The following is a 23,862-nucleotide window of genomic DNA, read 5'->3' as shown; positions in this document are numbered from 1 at the left end:
TGGCATCGTATATACCGTGAAACAGCTTGAAGAGAATCTGAATGTTGTTCTAGCTCAGCCAATCTGTTCCCCTCTGCTGTGGGTGGATATTTTAATAAGATTTCCTCAAAATCAAGCTAAAGAAGAACTAAATCCCAGACTAATAAATGCAGAATCCAAAAACATGTTCCTGTAATCATCTGTATCCGTGAAATGCTCCGTGAAAACCCACAGAAAAACAGGGCTAGATCACACACTTTATTCAACACACTTGAATGAACAGATTTCTTTTTCTTATTTCTTATTTTCTTAAGCCACAATGATGAGCATTTGCGAAATATGAAATTTGTTATGAATTCCTGGTTTTAGGGAGTCTGTAGGTTTTTCACTGGAATGAGACATCTGCTCACTATCACAGTGTCTGCTTTCCATTTTCACCCACGAGCACTGATCGCCGCTGCCTGATTTCCTCTCAGACTAAATGTGAAGTAGAGCAGAGGAATCGGTGCAGGACCCAGCCATGCTATCCATTAAGTACACTTCATCCTGCCTTATGAAGTATCATGAATGTTATAGCGATACTCCCCAGTGGATTGCACAGGGAATGGATTTCTGGCGGTCATTGCCAAGCATAAAATTGGGTCCATTGTGTTTTTGAACTCGGTGAACTATGGCCTATATGTAAGAATGGCCTCTGTTCAGAGTTCCTGGAGAAAAGGAAATGTTATCTGGATAATTTCATGGTCTTTACCTTAAAATGACAGAGCATTAATAGCCCATTGGATATTACATTTTACTATTATTATTGAGTTGCAACAAGTAATTTCACACTATGCCACTTGATCGTCGGAAAACCTCAAATTTATATTTGGCTATGTTAGATTGGATCACGTTCAACTTTAATGTCATTGTGCAAAGTACCGTATTTTCCGGACTATAAGCCGCTACTTTTTTCCCACTCTTTGAACCCCGCGGCTTAAACAATGAAGCGGCTTATTTATGGATTTTTTCTGGGTTTTTCCCGGTTTCACAAACTTCAAGCCAAAAAACTGAACCCCATAACATTAGACCAATGAAATTGACGAACGGGTTCAGGTGAACCAATGAAACTCTTTATATTAAATCAGATGCGCTCCCACTGAATCGGGCCGCACCACATCATAAATATGGATGAGGTTCCGTTGACGTTTGACCTGCCGTTTACTCGGACTGTGTACAGGAAAGAAGAATCATTCGTCAAACAACCGGGCATGAAAAAACACACTTCACCTGTGTTCTGAGCTGCACGGCATCGGGAGAAAAGCTTCAACGATGGTGATTTTTAAACGCACGACGATTCCAAAAGATAAACTCCCGAGAGAAATTGTTGTGAAAGGAAGGAGAAAGACAGTGAACAATGACTTTCTTGGTAGGCTACTGTTTAAATACAAGCCGTGTAACAGACACTGTCTTTCATTAAAGCCTGGGTAAAGGTCATTAGTTTCAGTGTAGACACCTGCGGCTTATAGACAGGTGCGGCGTATTTATGTTCAAAATAAAAATCTTTGTCAAATTCAGTGGGTGCGCTTATATTAGGGTGCGCTTAATAGTCCGGAAATTACGGTAAATAAACAGAGCCAAAGAAATGCAGTTAGCACCTAAACAAAAGCCTATTTTCACTAAACAGCAATATGTACAGGGTTGAGAGTGTGTAATTTACAGAAGGTGCAGTAGGTAAGATATGGTGTATGTATAACTGTGAAAAGATTGTGCAGAGAATATGTCAATAAAATCACATGCTCAAATAACATAATATACATATGTACATCTATGAATGTTTGTATGATACAGAATAAATATTGGTGGAATATACAGCAGTGCAATGATAAACATAAGTTATGGATGGTGAAGTGATGCATAGTGGACGAAGTAGCTCAATATAGACAAAAAAGTGACAGTGCAGTACTGTATTGTTAATTATTGTTAATATTATGATATTAACTAAACATAGGGTCATATTGAGAGGTTACTCATGCACACAATGAGGAGTCAATAAAGGAATTCAGTAGCGATTTCAAGTTTAAACCCGCAGTGAAATATTTCCCAATTCCAAATATATTACTCGTAGATAACAGATACAGTGCATCTAATTATGTGTGTTTTTATCTACATCATTATATTGCTGTTGCTGTGCAAAACAATGCTCCTTAATGCCAAATATAATGTTTTACCCAACAAATGTGCTGTAATGATGTTTGTGAAAGGTCAACAGAGTCATCAAATTTACCTCAAATGAGCAAATGAACTTGTTGCCAGCTGGTGAGAAGCAGGATTAACCAATCAACATTATGGTTTTCTAGCTTTTGTTTGAAAGGCTACCCTCTGAGCTCAGGAATAGCCAGATGATTGAAGAAGTGCCACAGGTTTACTGCAGGAGATGTAATTCAACCATAGATCTGGTTTATATGATAGAATGTCATTTCTCCTCATTGATCCAATATTGTCTAAAAATGAACACAATAAATATGGACTGAATGGTCATACAGTGGTCACACAGGCAACTCTCTTTATGTAAGTATTTTGTTAACTGTAGCTTCCAGATTTAAAACTTTAGAAGCTTCTATAATCATATATTTTAACATTTTTTTCTTGTCATCATGTCCTTGCACACTAATTAATATAATAACAAAATTTACCTGTTGGAGACGTGAAATTGTGCAAAGCAACTATCATCAGAAGGTCATCAGAAGGTCATGTGTTTGCTGCCTGATTGCAGGCAACTAAAATACATTTGTTCCTTTAAATTGCTCTTTGATGATTAAACTATTGTTTCTCAGAAATCTCTATAAAGGTAAGCCAACCGGATCCTTTTTTTTTTTTTTTTTTATGCCTATTCGGCAGGTTTTTAATCTAAAATCAGTCCGAAGTTAACAGTAAGCCTTTTTTAAAATTACATCTAAAATCTCACTGTGGAAGAATTTATATGTGGGTTTATTATAATCCTACTTCTATTCTTACCCAAAAATCATTTATTCCAATCAGGTTTCGACTTTTTGTTGCGTCCTCTTTTCCTAATAATTTAGTGCTTTTTGTCTGCCCTCTGGGATTCTCTTTCGTATTCTGTCTACGCTCCTTCTGTGTTGTGCTGTTTCTGTGGATGGAGGTCACTGCTGATAAAACGCTGCCTAGAAATCAACCCCTTCATTGGATTGCATTTGCTTCCTTGTTGTCTATTCTGGACAGCTGAGTTGAGAAAGTCGAAAAGGGAAGATTCGTTCTGGCAGTCACACAAACGAACAGTTCTGAATTAATGAGCTTGATCCCAGAGAACAGAGTCTAATACCACAAGTTATTAGAAAATTTTCCTTTCCTGATGTACGAAAATGCTGACAACTTCCTGTGAATACTAAATCCCTTAGCACTGACAAACGGGAACTATAGAGCTGGTCTTTGTTCATGTGTGATCCAGAGAATTATTAATGGAAATATCCTTGTAAGCTTTTGATTGTCACTACAAAGAAAGCCCTGTCTTCTTTTTCCCAATGTGAAGGATTATGCAAAATCCTTTAAATGGAAAATGCTTGTGCCATGATTGCCTAGGTGACAAGACCTGTAGGGACAGGTATGACAGATAGGATAATCCCACCTGGCAAAGCCTGGAGCACCTGACACACCTGGTCAAAAAACAGGAGCCTCACATATGCTCTCTGAAGCATTCACACACAAAAAAAAAAATCAGTAATCAGAAATATTTTTGGGGTTGTGTTAAATAAAATATGGCAAATTATACAACAGCTAGTTCTGGTTAATTAGTGAAGCAGAATAGGAGTATAACTTCATCTGGATTCATTTTCTTTTACAAAGTTTTGGCCATTATTTGATTTGATGATTACCTGCAGATTTTATAACTATGGCCAAATCAGAGCTGTGCTGATATACAGTTGACCAAACCCTTTAAATCTTTCTGTAGTTTTTTGGGACTCTGGTCGATCATTGACTCCCGTCTAGTTTGCTGTAATCATTGTTTTTCTTTCTTTCTTTATTAATAACTGTGTTCCATGCAGCATTATTATTTTTAACTATATTTTTACTTATATATCTTGCTTTCCCAGCTGCACTGTTTGTTTTAATATTCTAACTCTGTTGGCCTGTGTTTTCTAACCTAATATGGCTGCTCTTGAATTGCTTGTTGGATTTAGGAACCTAAAATGTTTAAATATATTAAACTACTGCTGCTACATTACTCTGCAGCATTGGTTCCCATGCCTGCATCACTGATTAAAGACATACTAGTTCTGAAATGTGGAGCAATCTGTATATACAGCATGTAATTGCAAAGCCCAGAGTAGTTGTGGTCAATCTTTACAATATGCACCGCCTTACCACAAAAACCTTTTTCAGGTTTACGTTCTTGCCCAGTCACATTTAATCAAGATAGCTCATCGGGAGCTATTCTTTCTCACGTTTTGGCAGATTCTTAAAGATGGAAGCATGCTATTGATTGAATGGAGGTTATTTTAATTGAAAGCCATTTTAAGAGCCCAATATTTCTAACATTAGAACTCCTCCTTTGTATATGTTAATTTAATTATTTGAATGATAAATGTGTCTTTAACAGTACTTTGACGTTCGCTGCTGAATGTGCGCCATGTCCCAGAGCCCTTTTTTTTTTAATTATATTGCTTCACTGATGTATTTTGCTGCATACCAGCTATTGAAAGTTGCATAGCTGTTTAGATAAAAAAGAAAAATAGAACTAGTATAAAAGGGATGTCTTGCAAATAAAACCGGAAAATTAGTTGGCAGCTTTACAGCCCACTTTTGCAGACTGAAACTGTTGAAGCAAAAAGCTAGGCTTTGTTGTCTGACATTTTCTATGTGCCTGCTCAGTGAACTTCACCATTTGTTCTGCTTTTGCCAGCTGAAGCATCTCTTTCAGTCAGCAAGCTCATTCTTTACTGTGTTTCTCTGATATTTTTTTGTTGTGAACAGTCGCCAATGGCATCATTGAGAAAGTGAAAAAAACTCCACACAACTAGGGTGATTACTAAGAATCGATCAAAGGTGCTGGCTAGTTGAGAATTGATGCTCAATGTCCATGAATAGAGGCTCCCTACCGATTTCACTCTCTAGACCTCTTGAATTAGTCCAATGTTTCATTTGCTCCATGACTCTAACCACCCCCACCCCCTGTGGGCTGATTCAAGAGATTTAAGCATTCCAATTAAGTTTTAGCTTATTTTATACATGATTGTTATGTAGTTTATTTGTGCTTTTAACTCTATCATATGGTTTCAGTTTGTACTCTTTTCTTGCAAGTACCTGCATTCATTTTACCAATATGCAAGATACATTACTCTGTGTTAGGATAATGGCAGGTAGCCAGAGTATTTAAAAAGCTATTGAAAAAATTGCTCAAGATCGACCATGACATTTTGACCAGGCGATGAACCCCCAGAACTGTTTTCACAGAAAAAACTTAAGGTTAGGGCTGCATTTTTAAGGGTATTTAAAGGATTTGCATGCATCTATATAGTATACAATTGTGTGATAAAAATACTATACACAATGTGATCTATCTTTCCCATTTAAACCTAACACATTGTACAGCCATTGTGGTGTTTCAGAGAATCTGTTAAGCTATTTATCGGTTTATAAATAGCTATCTGTAAAGCTATTTATAACTGTTAAGTTGTTTAGCTATTAATCATTTCCTATTATCCGATGCCTCAGAAACACTGTAGTACTTGTTCTGTTGCTCTAGTGTAATTTGCCCTGCACCCCACAAAGACAGCTGCTCTAGCAGATTTTTTCCCAAGAAAGGTCAAGGGAAAAAGCCGAGAACATGAGCTTATATGACGAAGAAACTAACGCTTTTTCTTGCAAGCTCTGGCCCCCCAAAGAATGCACTATTTCTCATCAATTTTGCATGGGCAGTCAAGCATAACGAATGGCAAAGCTGATGACTAGCAACTAGGCTTTATATTACAACTCAGGATACAGAATAATGAGGAATGTAGAATGATGAGAGACTCAGAATTAGAAATAAATCTCCTATTTGTTAAGCTTTATGATATAATTATGTAGATGAATTGTTTTGTGACACCAGAGTCAAAAGTGTCGGAAAATTAAATGAAGGAATATGTAGCGCTATCAGTTTTTTTACTTTTATATTGGTAGCTTGATAGGTTGGGAATCTGACAGCAGATTTATTTTGCCCTTAAATGCCTCCTGAGATAAATTTTATGAGCACAATTTGTTTTAACCTCAAGCGTTTTCCCTTTTCCCGTTGAGTCGTAAGTTACACAGACTCACTTTTTAGTTTCCAACGCAGCAGAAGGTCTTTTTCTCCTTATACAAGGAATAGATCTATTTCACAGCAGGTTTGAATGACACTGCAAGTAGAAATTTATTGTGTTGGATTCTTACTGTATGGACAGGGAGTGAGATTGTTATTTCCTTCTGGTCAACATGTCTGTGATATGATATCTGTTTATACAACAGTTTGTTCTGTTTTACTAGTTTGATTGGTCAGGCTGTGTTCCAAGAGTGGTGTTATTTATTTTATAATTGTGTATCACTCCACTTCTCTGTGTTCACCATGTACAGTTTCACTTTGCAGTTAAAATGTATTACTACACTTGTCAGTTGAAAGGGCCACAATTTCACTGGAAACACCTTTAACAATGTACAAATCATTGTGAGCTAGCTAGTCGGTTAACCAACATGCCATGAAATGAAGCTTCTAACCGGCATGCTATAAACTAGCTACTTCAAGATCTATTTCTGCTAGTGAAGCAGAAGTAAGAATTTTCTAATAGTGAATCAATGTTTTTGTACAGTTTGTTGAGTAACAAGGTTTTACACTATATCATATAAACAAACTTCAATGATGAATGCCATTATCACAAGACAAGATGCTGAATAAATAATTAATAAAGAATTTTATTATATACATTTATTATTAATAATATTCATAACAAACAACATAATCAATAATGACATTTGTTATTAGTAACATTTACAATAAACAATTATTTTGCCACAAAATTGTTATATTGACAGTCAAAAGATTAGGCTATTCCAACATCAGTCTCAGCTTTTTGGTTTAAAACCCAGTGCATTATTGCAGAATTTTGCTGTTGGCCTTATTTGTGCTACAGTATATCGAGAAATTTAAATATGCTTCAGCTCAGCCAATCAGATTTTAGATCTAAAGCTAGGTTTATACCTTTTTTATTTTAATTTTTTTATTAAAATCAATAGAGACAATAAGACAAATTAGATTTCTCTTTTCTTTAGGTATATTTAATCATTTTGTGATTGGTCAGGTTAAAAAGCAGCCATTAAAAATAAAAGACTAATAAAGTTGGAGAAATGAATGCTACAGATTAATAATGCATTCCCGGGGTAGAGCTCATTGCAAGACCAGACAAATTTATCTTTCATAAAGACTGTTTATTTTGTTCATCTGAGACATTTTAAGCTTTTGATTACTTGAAGAAATCTCTTGCAGTTCTGATGAAACGCTTTAGCTGAACCATATTATTATTTGTGTATGTCCATGTTTTTATTCTGGCATATTCTCTAAATACAGCAGTATTAATAATACAGTACAGCATTAAAAATGCAGCAATAATGCACTAAATAATACAGTAAACTGAACAGGTAGAATGCCACACATTCTGAGCTTTGTAAAGCTTAATGATTAACACTGCCTTTTCTGTTTAACTCTTTGGTTTAAGCTCTTGAGTTTCAGAGAAGGAACAACAGTCATAATGGTCATCCGGGTTTTTTTTTCAGCTTCAACTTGTCCTTCATCTTCATGAATGCTTTATTCCAGTTCAAGCTCACCATCCCAGCCTGGTATATTTCAACTTGCAATTCTACTGAGATTTAACGCTGGTTTTCAGAGATGTTCTGTGGGTTTTGGTGGTGACGGCCAAGTGCAATTATGTGATCAGTTTACAAACATCTGCTTGCAATTTGAACGGCTTGGAATTGTGGTCCAAGATGAATCTTTGGACAAAGGCATCATGGAGCTACTTCCAAAATATGAATAAATTGAGCGTTTATTTGTATTTTGTCAAATCATAAAACTATTGCCGATTATTATTTTGGTTTTATAGGCATGTAAAATACCAGCAATTGTATAACAGATTGCATCAATCAAAACATAAATTTTTTTTTTTACTTATTGTGATGTAAACTATGTGTTTGTATTGTGTTGTGTGCTTAATCGTATGTTTGTAGTGTTTTATGTGGTGTGTTTTTATGTGGTGTGTTTTTGTGAGGTAAACTTTGTTTATTTAAAAATGTTTTGTGTGTTAAACTATGTTTGTACAATTTTGTGTGGTAAACTGTGTTTGTAATATTTTGTGGTAAACTGTGTGCTTGTAGTGTTTTGTGTGGTAAACTATGTTTGTAGTGTTTGTATTGAGTTTGTATTGTGGTGTGTGGTAAATAATGTGTTTGTAGTATTTTGTGTGGTAAATTGTGTGTTTGAAGTGCTTTGTACGGTGTGTTTTTGTGTAGTAAACTGTGTGTTTGGAGACTTTTGTTTGGTAAACTGTGTGTTTGGAGTGTTTTGTGGTAAACTGTGTGTTTGGAGTGTTTTGTTTAGAGTGTTGTGTGTGGTAAACTGTTTGGAGTGTTTTGTGTGGTAAACTTTGTTTGGAGTGTTTTGTTTTGAGTGTTGTGTGTGGTAAATTGTGTTTGTAGTGTTTTGTGTGGTAAACTGTGTTTGGAGTGTTTGTATTGTGTTTGTATTGTGGTGTGTGGTAAATCATGTGTTTGTAGTATTTTGTGTGGTAAACTGTGTGTTTGGAGTTTTTGTGTGGTGAACTGTGTGTTTGGAGTGTTTTGTTTAGAGTGGTGTGTGGTAAACTGTTTTGGAGTGTTTTGTGTGGTAAATGTTGTTTGGAGTGTTTTGTTTAGAGTGGTGTGTGGTAAACTGTGTTTGGAGTTGTTTAGAGTGTTTTGTGTGGTAAACTGTGTTAGGAGTGTTTTGTGTGGTAAACTGTGTTTGGAGTGTTTTGTGTGGTAAACTGTGTTTGGAGTGTTTTGTTTATAGTGTTTTGTGTAGTAAACTGTTTGGAGTGTTTTGTTTAGAGTGGTTTGTGTGGTAAACTGTGTTTGGAGTGTTTTGTTTAGAGTGTTTTGTGTGGTAAACTGTGTTTGGAGTGTTTTGTTTAGAGCGTTTTGTGTGGTAAACTGTGTTTGGAGTGTTTTGTTTAGAGTGTTTTGTGTGGTAAACTGAGTTTGAAGTGTTTTGTTTAGGGTGTTTTGTGTGGTAAACTGTGTTTGGAGTGTTTTGTTTAGAGTGTTTTGTGTGGTAAACTGTGTTTAGAGTGTTTTGTTTGGAGTGTTTTGTGTGGTAAACTGTGTTTGGAGTGTTTTGTTTAGAGTGGTTTGTGTGGTAAACTGTGTTTGGAGTGTTTTGTTTAGAGTGGTTTGTGTGGTAAACTGTGTTTGGAGTGTTTTGTTTGGAGTGTTTTGTGTGGTAAACTGTGTTTAGAGTGTTGTTGGTGAACTATTCCGTTATAGCTTCCCTTGCTAAACAAAAGTTACAGATTAGCAGTGATAATAACAAAAATATTTAGTAGTTTGATGTTTGGTGCATTACCTAGTTCTAATGATTTACTGTCACTTAAATGAATCTGGAACGTTAGCTGGTCACAGTAGAGAAGAAGTAAGAAACCCAGATTATTAAGTTGTCGATGAGTCATTTAGATACCTGGGTATATGTGAAAAGTGATAAACGTGTCAGTGATCTGTGCTTGAGGAAGCTTCAATAGATAACCAGCTGTCATTGATTTTGCACTTTAAAATGTTCCTGAGATCCGAAGGCCAATCCACCAACCCCTGTCATGTTTGTTTCTGGAGGCTTTATACCTGAAGTTCGATCAAAACCAGACTCCTGCTGTTGCCATGACAGCACTCCCATAAGTCATTGAGACACATCTGCAAAGTTCACCTGCAGGTAACATATTAGAAGGCTTCCGTCATGCTTTTTCCGCATCCTGTGCTGTAATACATCTTGTCTCCTCCTTTTGTCCTTGACCCATGGTTGTGTTTAGTCTTTTCTTTCCAACCCGTGTTGAGCAGACAGTTGGAGACTGACTGGAACATGATCTCCTTTAAGGAGGGAAAGGTTACTCAAAGATGAATTTGAATTTGATTGATAGGAAACAAATGCTGGTTTGATCCTAGAGTTTCTCAGCTAGGTGTTGATTTGGAAGCATTTAACAACAGACTGACAAAAGCCACATGCTGATGTGTGATGCAAATTCTCACAAGAAGATGGCGTGAGTTACTTTATTGAAATCTTCTCAAATTTACACTTTTTTTTCTATACAAAATTTATTTACAGTACATCCAATATTTTGTAACAATATATTTTTAATCTCTAATGAACAAAACAGAAACTTAATTGCACAGTGTGACTACAGTTGAAGGGTAAACCAGCTACTACACAAAAAACAAAAACTGCAGATGAGTCGAATGTGAATATTTCATCACTTCTAAGCAAAGCTGTCATGTGACCTCTCAAAAATTGAGTGCCCTATGAATGCGGCGTTTTGCTTGTGCTTGTTTTCTGCTCTGCTGATTTACCGAGTCCTCCTGGACAAGCTGCGTGAGAAGGCCCTGAAGGTGCAACCTTATGTTCCTGGCTCGCTCGGACTCCTCTCCTCCCTCTGTCTCCGCACAATCCTGCACCGCCTGCTGGAGCTCCACCTGAAGGGGGCGCCCAGCTTTATCCCCCAGCAGCGTGGGAGAGAACCACGAGCGAAAGATCTTCTCACAGATCACCTGTAAAGAGAGAAAGAGAGCTGATGAAGAGTTTGACCATCAGTGAGGCCAAACAGAAGGCTGCAAGGTGAAACTGCCATTATATGCATGACCTCCTGGTCTTATTTAATGGCCCTGATTACAATCATCGGTCATATTCTTATTTCATGTGGTTTGAAGGGGACAGGGCAAGAGATATGCTCATCTCCTTGACCTGGCATTCTGGATGATACAAAGCACCTATTGTTCTGAGTGGCAGGAAGGACAATAGGATGGCAGAGGTCATCTGGTGGTGTGATAAGTGATTGCGATGGAGAGATGGGGTCTGTCTGAGGCACGGAGCTAGACTTGGTTTCATTCCGCTCACTCGTCTGTTAGCTGGTCTCCTTAAAAGGGGGCTTGCACTGACAACAGGTGATGATTTTATCATGAAAAGATGAAACCGACCATTTGATAAAGCTAAAATCTTGGTTAATTCACATGGTTTCTTTATAACAGTGTATTTTGAAATGCTTATCATGCACATGGCTGCAAATACACATCTAATCAACTGTGGTGGTTTGTAAAACTTCTATTATTACTACATTCTATTATTGTACATACTACACTAAATCATTGCTTTCCTTAGTTTTCCCTTGGTGTCCTCTGACCACATACTATTATATTCTCTATTTTAAAGAAAAATTATAACGCATACTAAATAATAACTCATGTATAAGATATAGATTTATTTCATTTACCTGGAGGTTGCTGTTTTTGCGTTTTGATCCACACTTGTTTTTCTTTGTGTCACATTTAGAGATGCAGTCAAAGAAATTGCAGTCGTTGTCATTGGTGCAGTTTTGCTCAAGAATGTCCTGCATTTTGGGCTCGAAAAAGGCCATGTCCACATCAATAGCTGCCACCTGCCAAATTTAAACAAATGAAGTTTTAAGCGAAAAATTCTGAACATCTCTTTATTTCTTCATGTATATATTTGTCTTCAGTAATTAATGTATCCTGGTTATTCTCATAGTGCCGGAGATTCAGAGCATGTGCTTGGAAAACTGGGTATAAAGCAGACAAACACCCTTTGTAAGATGCCGATTCAGTTCAGAACAACTGTTAGATGACTCTTAAAATATATAGTATAATAATATTAAAAACACAAACTGCATCTTAGTGTTACATCTAAATACAACAGTGCTGAAAAAAGTTCGATTTCTGTATATACTTTACCTGTGTATAATATCTCCAATGATTCTGTTGTGCACATCTGTGTTTAATTTTTTAATGTATAGAAGTAAAGTATATTAATGAATGTAGCAGAACACGTTCTGTTTAGAACCTAACCTACCGAGAACCTGTAGTTGCGGCAGCACATACTACATAACCGTAAATGCCACGGAAATAGTTTTGATGAACGACATTGCAACTATTGTTTCAGTCATGACTGTGAATGCATTACATATGATTTAAAGCAAATTTGATCCTTTTTGGCTTTGTTACACAGTTTCTAATTCAGATGCTACACAAAGGTCCTGAACAAATGTTTACATGAGCCGGTCTCCTGCAGATGTTTTAATATTGTTGGGTTTTTAAAAAAACATTTTTTTATTAAACTCCTATATAAACACAAGAAAACAGCTAAATCAAAGCAAGGGCAAGCTTGTTATTTATTTTATTTTATTTAATCATTATTTCATCATTAGTATTGTTTTGTTTTAACTGAAGCTTTCACTACTAATGGTCCTTATTTGCTTTTATAAAGCCTTGATTAGGTTTGAAAATAAACTTCTCCATTACACTAAATCCTGTTTGGGTTTTAAAAGATCTATCTGGCAGTCATGAGTATAATTGGTGAGTGCTAAAATAAAAACCATTTGTCAACCTATCAAAAATGTACAATTATGCTTACTACAGGGTGTTTAAATGCGCAAATCAAAATGGTTTGTTAATGTTATGCAAAGCATGCCTCGGTGTGTTTACTATAAATGAAGGTTCCCCGGTTTTGTTGTAAATTACAGTGATTTAATGGTTTCATTTCTTGATGCCTGAAGGGGAATCTAATTTCCATGGCTTTGCATTGTTTGCATAAGCTTTCTTTTGTTTCCTCAGAGCAGTATGCTGGCCTTAGGCACAGCTTAATGACAGCTCGACTCAGCTTTCTGAGCCGAGTCTCGTTATTTTAGAGATTTTCAATGAAACCTAGGAATACTCATCAAAGAAGGTACCCACCGTCAAGTCCTTCCTGATTGCAAAATTCTCCGGTTTTATATCACAAAGGTGCAAATGATGTGAAAAGTCATTCTCAAAACGATCCACCATGTCCAAGAAGCTTAGGGCAACTCGAGGCACCATGTCTACCTTGGTTAGTGTCTGACCTTCTCCACTTAATCGGCTTTCCGAGAACTCTTCCAGTGAGAAGATATTTTGGTCCCATGCGTGGCCAGCAGCAAGATATTCCACTGCATAGAAATGGCCACAGGAGCCCAGCACCTTTGCCACATGGTCCGTAAGGTCCTGCATGACACGGAGAAAGGCGTATTCCTCCTGTTGAAGCAGAGCCCAGAGTGAGGCCAGCTCAGCCCGCGAGTACGACTGGGACCTTTTCTTCAGTTTCTGGCCCCAAAGTCTTGGAAGCGTCAGGTTACTCCCAGCCTCCAGGCCCAACAGGTTCTTAATTTGCAAAGTTGCATAAAACACCACATCCAGCGGTGAAAGCTCCTCCTCAGCCCCCAGATCACCTGCTGTGTCCTGGTACTCCAGCAGAGCCAAAGCCTCATATGAGGAGAAATTTTCAAGCTTGGACTTGAGGACAATTGGCACACCTCTCCAGCCGGCCACCATGACCTTCTTTCCATTCTCGTAGTAGAGACATTGCTTGTATTCCACATGGCCACCCACGCAAAGATCTTCACACAGGTCACCTGTTAATACACCTTGCTTGTATTCTTCACACTGCAGCACAAAGAACAAAATATTTAGCTCTTAAAACCTGACAACTCATTGCAGATTTTAATAAATATGAAGCATTTCAAAAATAATATTGCAGAGGTTCTGACTTCAGTGAAGAAATTCAAATCATATTATATATATCATAGATTCTAAACTTATTTTTCCAATTCTATTGCTTACATATGCAACCATACAAAAGAAATGACAAAAATTAAACAAATATTTAATAAAATAGAATTTACATTAACAATTTTTTTTTTTGGTAGGAAAGTTGAAAAATACATAATATAAGGATAATTAGATAATATATAAATTATTAATGATTTTGTTAATAATAATAATAACAATAATATTAAAATAAATAATATTAAAATACAAAATAAAGGCAGAAAAATGGTGTTATGTAACAATGCATCACAATCTTATATAAACACTATAGCTGAGGCTATCATTTGTGTAACTTATTATAATTATAAATATATTGATGAATGTTAGTAGTTTGTCTAAAGGTAACAGGACGTTAATAAAGTTTATCATATACTGAGGATCCCATGCTATTTTCCCATTTTTTTTTAAACCTGTAATTTAAATAAGAACATTAGATTATATTGAATTGTTTGTTGTAGCTAAAGCACCATTCTAGTACAAGCTTCTTTTGTTATTAAACAAACTGGTAGCCAAATGTAATGTAATGTAATAATAAAACTCTTCTCTTTCACAAAAAGACAAAGCCGTATATGTAAAAATGTCAGCTCATGTTTTGAAATAAGCCATTTATTCATCTATTATCATTCATTCATATGTTAATCTTCAAAAAGTGTTTTAATCCTGATCAGAATAACTCTGGCGCTTATCTCTGTTGAATCTGCTAATTATTAGTGTTTAATTATGATAAGCATTCGAACAACAAGTGTGTGTATGAACTGATGCTGTCAGATATAATTTTACAGTCAGAACTACAGTAGCTTCTGACCAATCGGATTCGGGTATTAAACTGTGCTGTAATTAAACAGTATACAGAGCATTCTAATGTTAATACTTTACATTTAGCTGAAATTCTTTTATTAAATAACAATAATGTTGATGTTTAGAACAATAGCACTATGTTTTTCAAACAGTACATTATTGACACTGTGTGGTGGTGTTTTATTTTTATTGTGTTGATACATATATATTTTTTAAATATATATATTTCTTCGCAATCGTGCCTGCTGCGTTCAAATTCCTCTGCCCGTGAGGGCTCCGAGATAATCCTCTATACATAAGTCATTTGCACAGATGATAGCATCTCCTCATATCTAGTGATATCACTCTTTCTTAGAGTAGGTAAACCAAGGTAAAAGTGTTGCCATGGAAACAGAGAATGTGAGGTCTTTGAAAAACGCAAACTGAAGAAATGACCTCAGAAGGATTTTGTGTCTTTGTTTAAGTGTGTGTGTTTTGTTCGATTCTAACAATTACTTGTTTGTTTTTACATCTTATATTATATTTCAGACCTTTTTTTCGAGGCAGGTGCAATTAAATTGCTTTAGGTTGTATTAATTCACAGTTTTGGTCAAATAAGTACGATGTAAAAATGGATGACGTGAAAGCACTTTTATATTTAGGGAAGCATCTTTAGAATCACAAAGTAATTGTTGTGATCCAGAGGTGCACTATTTCGTCACAAGTATTGGGACGCTTGACGTTTTTAGCCGTATGTGATTCTTCTTCAAACTGTTATCATGAAGTTGGAGGCACGCAGTTGTATGGGATATCTTTGGATTTGGTAGCATTCACTTGAACTAGGATATAGTTGACATGGGTTGGAGTTGAAGATCTTGAGTGGCCTGCTATAGAGCTCTGACCTCAACCATACTGAACACCTTTGGAATAAATTGGAACACTGACTGCACCCCAGGTGCATCAGTATTGGACTTTACTAACACCCTTGTGGGTGAATGAGCACAAATTTCCACAAGCAAAATCTAGCAAAAACTGAAAGAAAAACAGAGGTAATTATAACAGCAAATGTGGACTAAGTGTGTAATGGGATGTTCAAAAAGCACATATAAATTTTACGATCAGGTGTCCACAAACTTTTGTCCTATAGTATTTTCTGCTGTTTGAAATCAAGTTTACTTTATTTCAAATTAAATCAGCTACATGCACTTTATTGCTTCAGCTGCACTTTTTTATGCGAAACATCCTTTTTTAACCAAACACAGTCACTACTAATATACTCTGAATATAAACTGAGTAGATACTTTATTTATCTATATAGTCATGTATATAAGACAAAGTGGGCTCACTAAACGGACAAACAGACAGCAGTTCATTGTGCGAAGTCTGAGCCCGGTTTAAACTTCTCTCATTTATGTCTCGGCTAAAAAATGCTCATTTGCACACCCACATGTCTGTTAGTATTGGAAGGCATGGTCTTATCAGTGTTTCTTAAAGATTAGCTACAAATCTTTCACTGCTACATTCCAAAGTAAACAGCTGTCATCTCCAGCTAGTCGGCCAGCTAATGGTCCTGAATGCATGGACATTAACTCATTAATGATAGCAATACCTTCTAATCATCATCCATCAAAATGATTTATTGTGTGTCCCCTACTTTATTCGCCCAGCTTCAGTATCTTGTGGTGTATTAAATATCTTGAGTGTTTGTTTTGGACTCCAGCTCAACTCCATGTTATATTTATATTTGATCCTGTGTTCTGTATATTGCTTTAAATCACTCAATTGCCTTGCGTGCAACTGTGAGATGTTTTTATTTTACAACATGAAACATTACATGCCCACTTTTCAGAGTTCTACTCTAATCACTATAATTTGGGTGATTTGCTTGTTAAAGTTAACAGGCAAAACTTGCGCAAAAGCCTCAGCGTTGTTGTCGCTGTGGTCACTGATTTACTTTTTGGTCCGTTCTCTGACTCGGACTGAATGTCTGCTATGTACCACACATCTGTTTGAATTCCCAAGATTTCTTAGCCTTGCATCATGTTGGTCAGCAGCCGTTTTTAGCTTCTGTGTCTGCATGTGAACTTTCCCACCATGGGTTGGAAAAGATCCAACTGCACCCTTTGGCTTTAATGTTGCACTTATCTACAGTATGTAGCACATCATACTGATGCTTGCTTTGGTTTGAGATCACTGATTGGAACATTGTGTTATTTATAAAGATCATGTCTTTTAATTACAAGGTAATAACATTGGTCATATAGACTGACTGGCTTTGCATTACGTGTTTCCTGACACAGAGAAACAAATATAACACAGTGGAAAAAAATATAACACTTCCAGTATCAAAAAAAAAGGTTAAATGATTTTCACAGCTGAAACTTGTTTTATGGAGTCAAACATAATTACCTCAGAGACATTCGAACAACACTCAGTTCTGCTGTGCTCACAGAGAACTGTTAAAGCATTCAACATTAGATTTCATTCCCCAGATGTGGAAACTTATTACACTGGACGGGATTGTTAAATATATTTGGATTGTTCTTGATGATTCCTCAGAGAAACGAATCTGGTGCTAATTTCGAACATAGACTGCTATTTGCTAAAGCAGTGTGTTTTATGTTACTCTTTAAAATGTGCTTTAACAGCAGAAGGCGTCTTGTTTTCACTTGTAAACACATTAGGATGAATATAAAGCCACTAAAATCAAATGCAGTAGCAGCTCATTGACAGCATGCGTCTGGAAGGAGAAGGAGCATTAGGGTTTATCCTGATAACCAGTTTGTATTCGCTTGACACAAATATAATTTAGTTTTTGGATATTGGTTATAACCATGGCAACAACAAGAACAGATTTAGTATTAAACTTTATATGAACTTGTGTGTAATTATAAACATTTAAAGAATAGGATTTGTAAATAAAATAGTACTCATAAATTCTGATGAAGCTCTTGGCCTCGGCATGCCAAGAGAGTGTGTGCTTGTTTGTGTGCACTATGGGCCTCACTATACAGCAGCATTCCCAATAATAGACAACAGAATAGTTGTCCTTTTTCAGTGCATACACACTTGTGTATAGATATACAAAAGTATATTATAGTATATCAAGCTTCAATTTTTTGTTTTTCATTGAATAAGGAAAAAAATTGTCCTGTTTTTTTTCTACCAAAATTACAGTAAATGAAAACTTTCAGTACTTTATAGAATGTGGTTTTTAATCATGAATCAAAAGCTATATTTATCCAACAATTTGAGGTTTAAATTTTTCTCCTACTGTTACTGATAATCATATTATAACATATGGTTAAGTAGTTATATGCTCGTAAATCCAGTATATCAATTATGCATTATTAGAGAAAAAAACCTATATAAAAATGTTAAAAATGGTTCAATAAAATTCTCATTCTTCCCTGTTTATTTATGTACTGAAATATCGCCTACACAATTCAATTAAACTCTTTGTTTGGCACACGATCTATACTATATATAACGCATGTCTCCAAATCATTTATTCATGATCCTGTTCATGAGTAACTTTTTTTTCTACTAAGGTGTGTCCTCATGAACCGTCTGCTTTTTTTCGCCGAGTTGGAGTGTAAATAGGGAAAGCAGCGAGGCCCTGCGGCAGAAAACCATTAACGGCGCAGTCACAGACTCTTCTGGCTATTTCATTAACGCTTGCTGAGAATCGACCTGTAGCTTAGGTGACAGGTGCGACTACTGATTAAAAAAACAACCTGTGTTTAGACAATTACTGAAATGTGTTCAGCCTCACAATCTACTACTTCATTCGATTCATTCTTGTTTATTGAGTTATTTCTTGAGGCAGGGCTGATTAGAAATGATTTTCGGGTAATAAACGAGGAGGGTTTTACACTTACACGTCACATTATTCACCATTTAGTAAATTAACTAAAAAATAAAAACAAAAGGGAGACTATTTAGCAAGAGATGTCCTTTTTGTCCTGGGCAATATAAACAATATTTTTTAAATAAATAGCAAAATACTTACCAAGTAAACTTTATGAAGATGCCGTCTGTTATTTAATAGATAACAAAACAATAGAATATTTTATAGGGAATGATATTAAATGAAGGTCGGAGAATGTAATAAAATAAATACATATTTTGTGTTCGTTCGAATACATCAGCAAGTTAACAAAAGTACGATGGTGAGTCAAATGAAAATGATTGATCTAATTTAATTATTTTTCTTTTAAAGGAATCCGGACGCTAATTAAGCGTCAGAACATTCGAACGAAATGATTATTATATAAAATAATGATATGCTTTTGTAATATTCTAGCTGAACAGTCACGTGACTCACCCTTCAATATTTTCACATATGAGAATAAAGGCACAATGTTCTCAAAAGAACAAAGTGTTCTTCAAATGTTAATAAAAAATTTTAAAACAAATTTCTTTTTTTTTTTTTGCGCAGATTTGAAGTTAAATCTTACAATTGTAATTAGCTTTAATCAGATGCCTCGCTTACGAATTTAAAATGAAGTGGTATATTTTTTCTCTGTATTTTTTATTACGTTTTTGATTTGATAAGCCGAACATTTGATGTCCCGACATTACACTTGTGTTTATGACTCAGAGGCGAAGTTCCCAACAGTCGTGTTACGTGCTGAAACAAGCTGAGCTCAACTTGTGTCTCACACGGGCCCTTCTCGGCACGTCTTCGCTCGCTAAGATATGTTTGATTTCACCTCAGCGAACCGTGGCAATATTTTGACAATGCCTTCACTGTGTGTCACATACCACATCGCTTTTTTTCCTTTCTGTCACAGATGTGATCTTTATAACATTTCAGGTTTTAGTTGAGTTTTTCAAGAAATAAAGACATTAAATGTGCTTGTGCTTCTTTAAAGCCTGATACCTGTACACAGGTGTAGTATATGGACAAGACTTTAGGTTGAAGTGTAAATCCTGTACCAATTGTGCATTTTAAAGTGCATTTGTGTGTAGGCTGTTTAGATCTTGTGGTTCTGTGGAGCATATAACATACAGCTGGGTGTTAATGGAAAGTGTGGTTTTATCGTAATTACCCAGACACACTCACTTAACTTGTTATTGTTGCTTATTGCACAACATTTAGTTTTTTTCCCTGATCTAGAATAACTCTTAAATTTCTGTACACCCGAGTTCAGCAAAACCTAATGCAGTATTTCAAATGAAATTAGCCCGTGGTGTACCCTTCACCTCCCCTCCAGATTGACAGATAGTTGCCGCTCAGTTCCTACACTCCGTCTTTAATTAGAGTCTGGCATGGTGCAAAATTCCTTTGCCGGCTCCTACTGAGCCGTGGAGACATTTTGCCCTTCGGGTGAATTGGATGAAGAACAGCTCTGTCTAAATGATGCATTTTCAAAACACACTTAGGAAAGAATGTGCATTGAAACCTCTAACCACAATGTTTGATTTATGTCCTATTAAATTCTAATCTATCAGTTTGTCCACAACAGGTGAATAACACTGCAATTTACTGTGTGTTGGGCGTTTACTTATTTATTTATTTTTGTTGGGAAAAGTCTGTAAAAGTATCCTAATAACCAGCTACCTTTCAATTGAGTCATTTATAATATAGCAGTAATAGAGTATTATTATCATTGCGTAATAGAGCATTTTATTTGCGTAGTCGCTTAAGTGAGACCTTATGTAAGTATAGATGTACATGAAGCACACATTATCCACTTCAAATTGTCTCCAAACTCGCTTCTCTGCTATGGTGGCAGAAAATTATTACTTTTTCACCCTTTTAAATCTAATTTCTTGGTTGAAACTCCATCCTGTAAATTCGTAAAGCTTCATGAGAGAATTAGAAGGTGGACAGCACAAAACAAAAACAACAACAAAACAACAACAACAAAACCATTGCATCATCACTCACTCGACACAAGATTAATCCAGCAGTTCAGAGAAATCTTTGGTAACACCACCAAATCCCTTGCTGAAGCTTAGAGCTAATATAACCCATAAATCACAAGCTGACAGATTAAGCCTTTGCAATGCCACGTTTATTATTCATTTGAGCGTTTATCAGGTTTACTGATGGTGAAGCTCGAATTGAAATAAATGAATGAATCACATGCAGTCCAAACTGCTTTTTTTTTTGTCCACTCTGTTTTGCTGGTGCTTCCTACCCACTGAATATGGGTGAAGGATATATAACGTGACTGCTGTGTGTTGGATTGTAACTGATCTGCACCGGTTAACGCTCTGCTGTGACGGATCCACTTTCTGTTAAACAAACACATAGTTTAGATAGTCATGGCTGGATATGTGCACTTGAATCAAGCACTAGATAAAGCAACTGGAAATTCTGCAGCTTTGTTTATGGGTATGATTCTTCTCTGTCAAAAACTTTTCCTACACTTCATTGTGACTTGAAAGTTGCGAACTCACTGCTAATGAATGCACCAATATACCGTAAAACTCAGCAGGTGACACCAAGCTGTCGTTGCCACTGTCACCTACCAGTCTTTGGAGAATCCTCCTGCTCTTATCATCGGTGCAGAAGTCGGAAAACATGGTCGTGTGCACAAAGAGCAGGCCACTGAGAAAGAGCCATGAGGCAAGCCAGAGCAGGAGGAAGAGCACAGCAGTCCTGCGTCGCACTCTCGCCCTGAGCCACCGCAGCCCACGACCTCCACGGCCCAAACCCACGGCCCGGCACACGGACCGGAACATCAGCCACACGCTGTACCCACGTCAGCACGTCAGTGTTTTAGCGCTCCTCCTGCGGGCATGTATGGTGGTCTCTGTAATAAGTTGAAGGCTTGATGTCCTGCTGGTGCTCCTCCTGCAGGAGGTTTGAGAGTGTGTGTTCTCCCCTGATCCTCCTCTTCACTCGGGGGTTCTCCATGCTCCCCTGGAGATCTTCTCAAATGTAGCTCCTCAGCTTTTTTCCACTGGTTTGGGACTGGGTGAGACTACCAGTTCCATGAAAGGCTGCCTTTTCTAAAGTGGAATTGGACTCTGTGTTCCTTTCTCACTGTTCTTCTTCATGTCCACAACTCTCTCTCTCTCTCTCTCTCTCTCTCTCTCTTTATCTCTCTTTTCACACACACACACCATTCTCACCATCTCACAAGCTCTCCCTCCTCTGGCTTTCAATTCTCTCTCTCAGCCACTTTCAGTGTCTTCTTCTTACTATACTCCACCTTCTCTCCCTCTCTCTCTCCCTCTCTCTCTCCGTTATTCAGATGCCCGCCCCTTTCCAGAGGACTTGCCTCCTTCGGGTTGCTTTCTTCCTGTTTCCACGGCAGCCAGGCCTTCTCAGCAGGCACACCGTGGTGTTCAGTGCGTTCTGCCAAACTCCTTGCTATGCCCTGTATACAAAACTCTGTTCCACAAAACAGCAAACGCAACACCATTTTATCAGCTGCTCAGCATGCGCACTCTCAAACACCTCGCAGCTTCTGACCAGGTTATGGATCTCAAGAACAGCAGAGTTACAGCTAAGCTTGACTGGCTTGCAGCTGTGGTCATTTTTGTTGTCATTGTTTGTCCAAGTTGTTGAAGATTCAGAAATCATTTCTCTGGCACGATGATGCAAAACTTCTGATCTGATTTGCAGCGAGTGGAAGAACCGAGGTGGTTGTGTTTTGCTCTTCTGATGAGTTTAGCCCCTTGAGTGCCTCGGCGTGAATGTTGTTATCTGTTGTGTTGAAGAGACGGCAAGTGCTCAGAATTCTTAATCACTCGTTGATAATAGAAGAGGCAGCCCAGCCGTACAGAGGCTAATATTCATCCATGTTTTCTTAATAAAATAATTCACACTATGTTAATATTCCATGTGTGCTCTGTGGCACTCTGTTCTCCAAACTTATTAATCCTTCCTGCAAATCAGAGCTCCATTTTAGATCTCCCGTTACCTTTTCAAAGGGAGGGAGGGAGTCCAATAAAAGCTTTCTCTTCATAAAATGCAACACAAATTCTTACATTTATTCTTATGTCAAAATGTACTTGTTCCCGATCACATTTCCAGCATTTTTGCCAGGTGGCCTTTTTTTTCACATTTCAGCTTAATTTTCTCACACCAGAAGCACTACTGACTTGCAGAGGATGAATTATCCAGACTTTGGCGCCTCTCAGAGGTGGTGATCAGTGTTTACACCAGTTCATTATTTCTAGGCTTCAAGTAAATTTTGGGTACACTGCACTTCCTCTTCTTCTTCTTGTTTCAGCTTCTCTCATTAGGGGTCGCCACAGCGGATCATCCGCCTCCATACCGCCTTTCAACCCAACTACCTGCATGTCTTCCTTCACCACATCCATAAACCTCCTCCTTAGTCTTTCTTTTTCCTTCTTCCTGGTGGCTCCATCCTCAGCATTCTCCTACCGATATACCCCATGTCTCTTCTGCACATGTCCAAACCATCTCAAATTTCGACTCCTTCACCTTGTCTCCAAAATGTCCTACATGCGCTGTCCATCTAATAAACTCATTTCTAATCCTGTCCATCATTGTTACTCCCAACGAAAACCTCAACATCTTCAGCTCTGCTACCTCCAGCTCCACCTCCTGTCTTTTACTCAATGCCACTGTCTCTAAACCATACAACATCGCTGGTCTCAACACAGTCCTATAAACTTTTTCTTTCACTCTTGCAGATACCCTATTATCACAAATCACCCCTCCACTCTTACAGAGCACACTGACTAGAAACTCATTAAGCCAGAAAATCATTAAACAAAAAACATGCTTCTGTGACTGAAACAGAACAGGGGGATTAGAATAGGAAGGGTGCAAGATTGCAAATAAGATAAACAGTTGACGAGTAAAGTTCTATGGATAAGACAAGGACAAGCAAAGGTGCAAAAATGGGGTATATGCAGTGCATAAGTGAAGGCACCACAAAGGGGGGTGCTATTGCATGCATTGTATTTACTCTTGTATTTACCCGTCAGCTAATGTGCAGCCCTGAGGACCAGTATTTTTTTGATGGAGATGGTGGTGAGAACAGTTTACACTTTAAATCAGCCCAGACTTCTCTTTCCCTTGCAATGGATTCCAGCTCTACCTCTAGGTCTTGGATCTGCTCTAAAGTCTTCTTCCAATGCAGTGTTTTTGAAACACCTCAAATGAGAGTCCAAACTCATCTCAACTGGCTCCTTTTGATTTAGATAAACTGCTCGTCTCTAAAATGCTCCCTGGTTGTCAAGCTCCTCACCCTGTAACTGAGAGAAACTCTAGAAGCTTTGCTAAGGGGCCTTATTTTC

The 23,862-nt window shown here is 37.2% G+C and overlaps 2 protein-coding genes across 4 annotated transcripts in view; one reads left to right on the top strand and one right to left on the bottom strand.

Moving 5' to 3' along the window:
* Positions 1–23,862, top strand: part of LOC124384961 (uncharacterized protein C18orf63-like) — a 62,934-nt gene that overhangs the window by 21,729 nt on the left and 17,343 nt on the right. The window lies entirely within an intron of this gene.
* Positions 10,237–22,229, bottom strand: dipk1c (divergent protein kinase domain 1C). The gene is made up of 4 exons (XM_046847989.1): positions 21,115–22,229; positions 12,967–13,689; positions 11,490–11,654; positions 10,237–10,770 (listed from the first exon to the last, which is right to left on the bottom strand). The coding sequence occupies exons 1-4, from the start codon at positions 21,325–21,327 to the stop codon at positions 10,507–10,509; spliced, it is 1,365 nt and encodes a 454-aa protein (XP_046703945.1). The 5' UTR covers positions 21,328–22,229; the 3' UTR covers positions 10,237–10,506.

The sequence above is a fragment of the Silurus meridionalis genome, chromosome 4 (assembly GCF_014805685.1).
Source record: "Silurus meridionalis isolate SWU-2019-XX chromosome 4, ASM1480568v1, whole genome shotgun sequence".
In the NCBI taxonomy this organism is placed as follows: Eukaryota; Metazoa; Chordata; class Actinopteri; order Siluriformes; family Siluridae; genus Silurus; species Silurus meridionalis.
The sequence above is the reverse complement of the archived record's forward strand: the minus strand, read 5'-3'. Positions and strand labels throughout refer to the sequence as shown.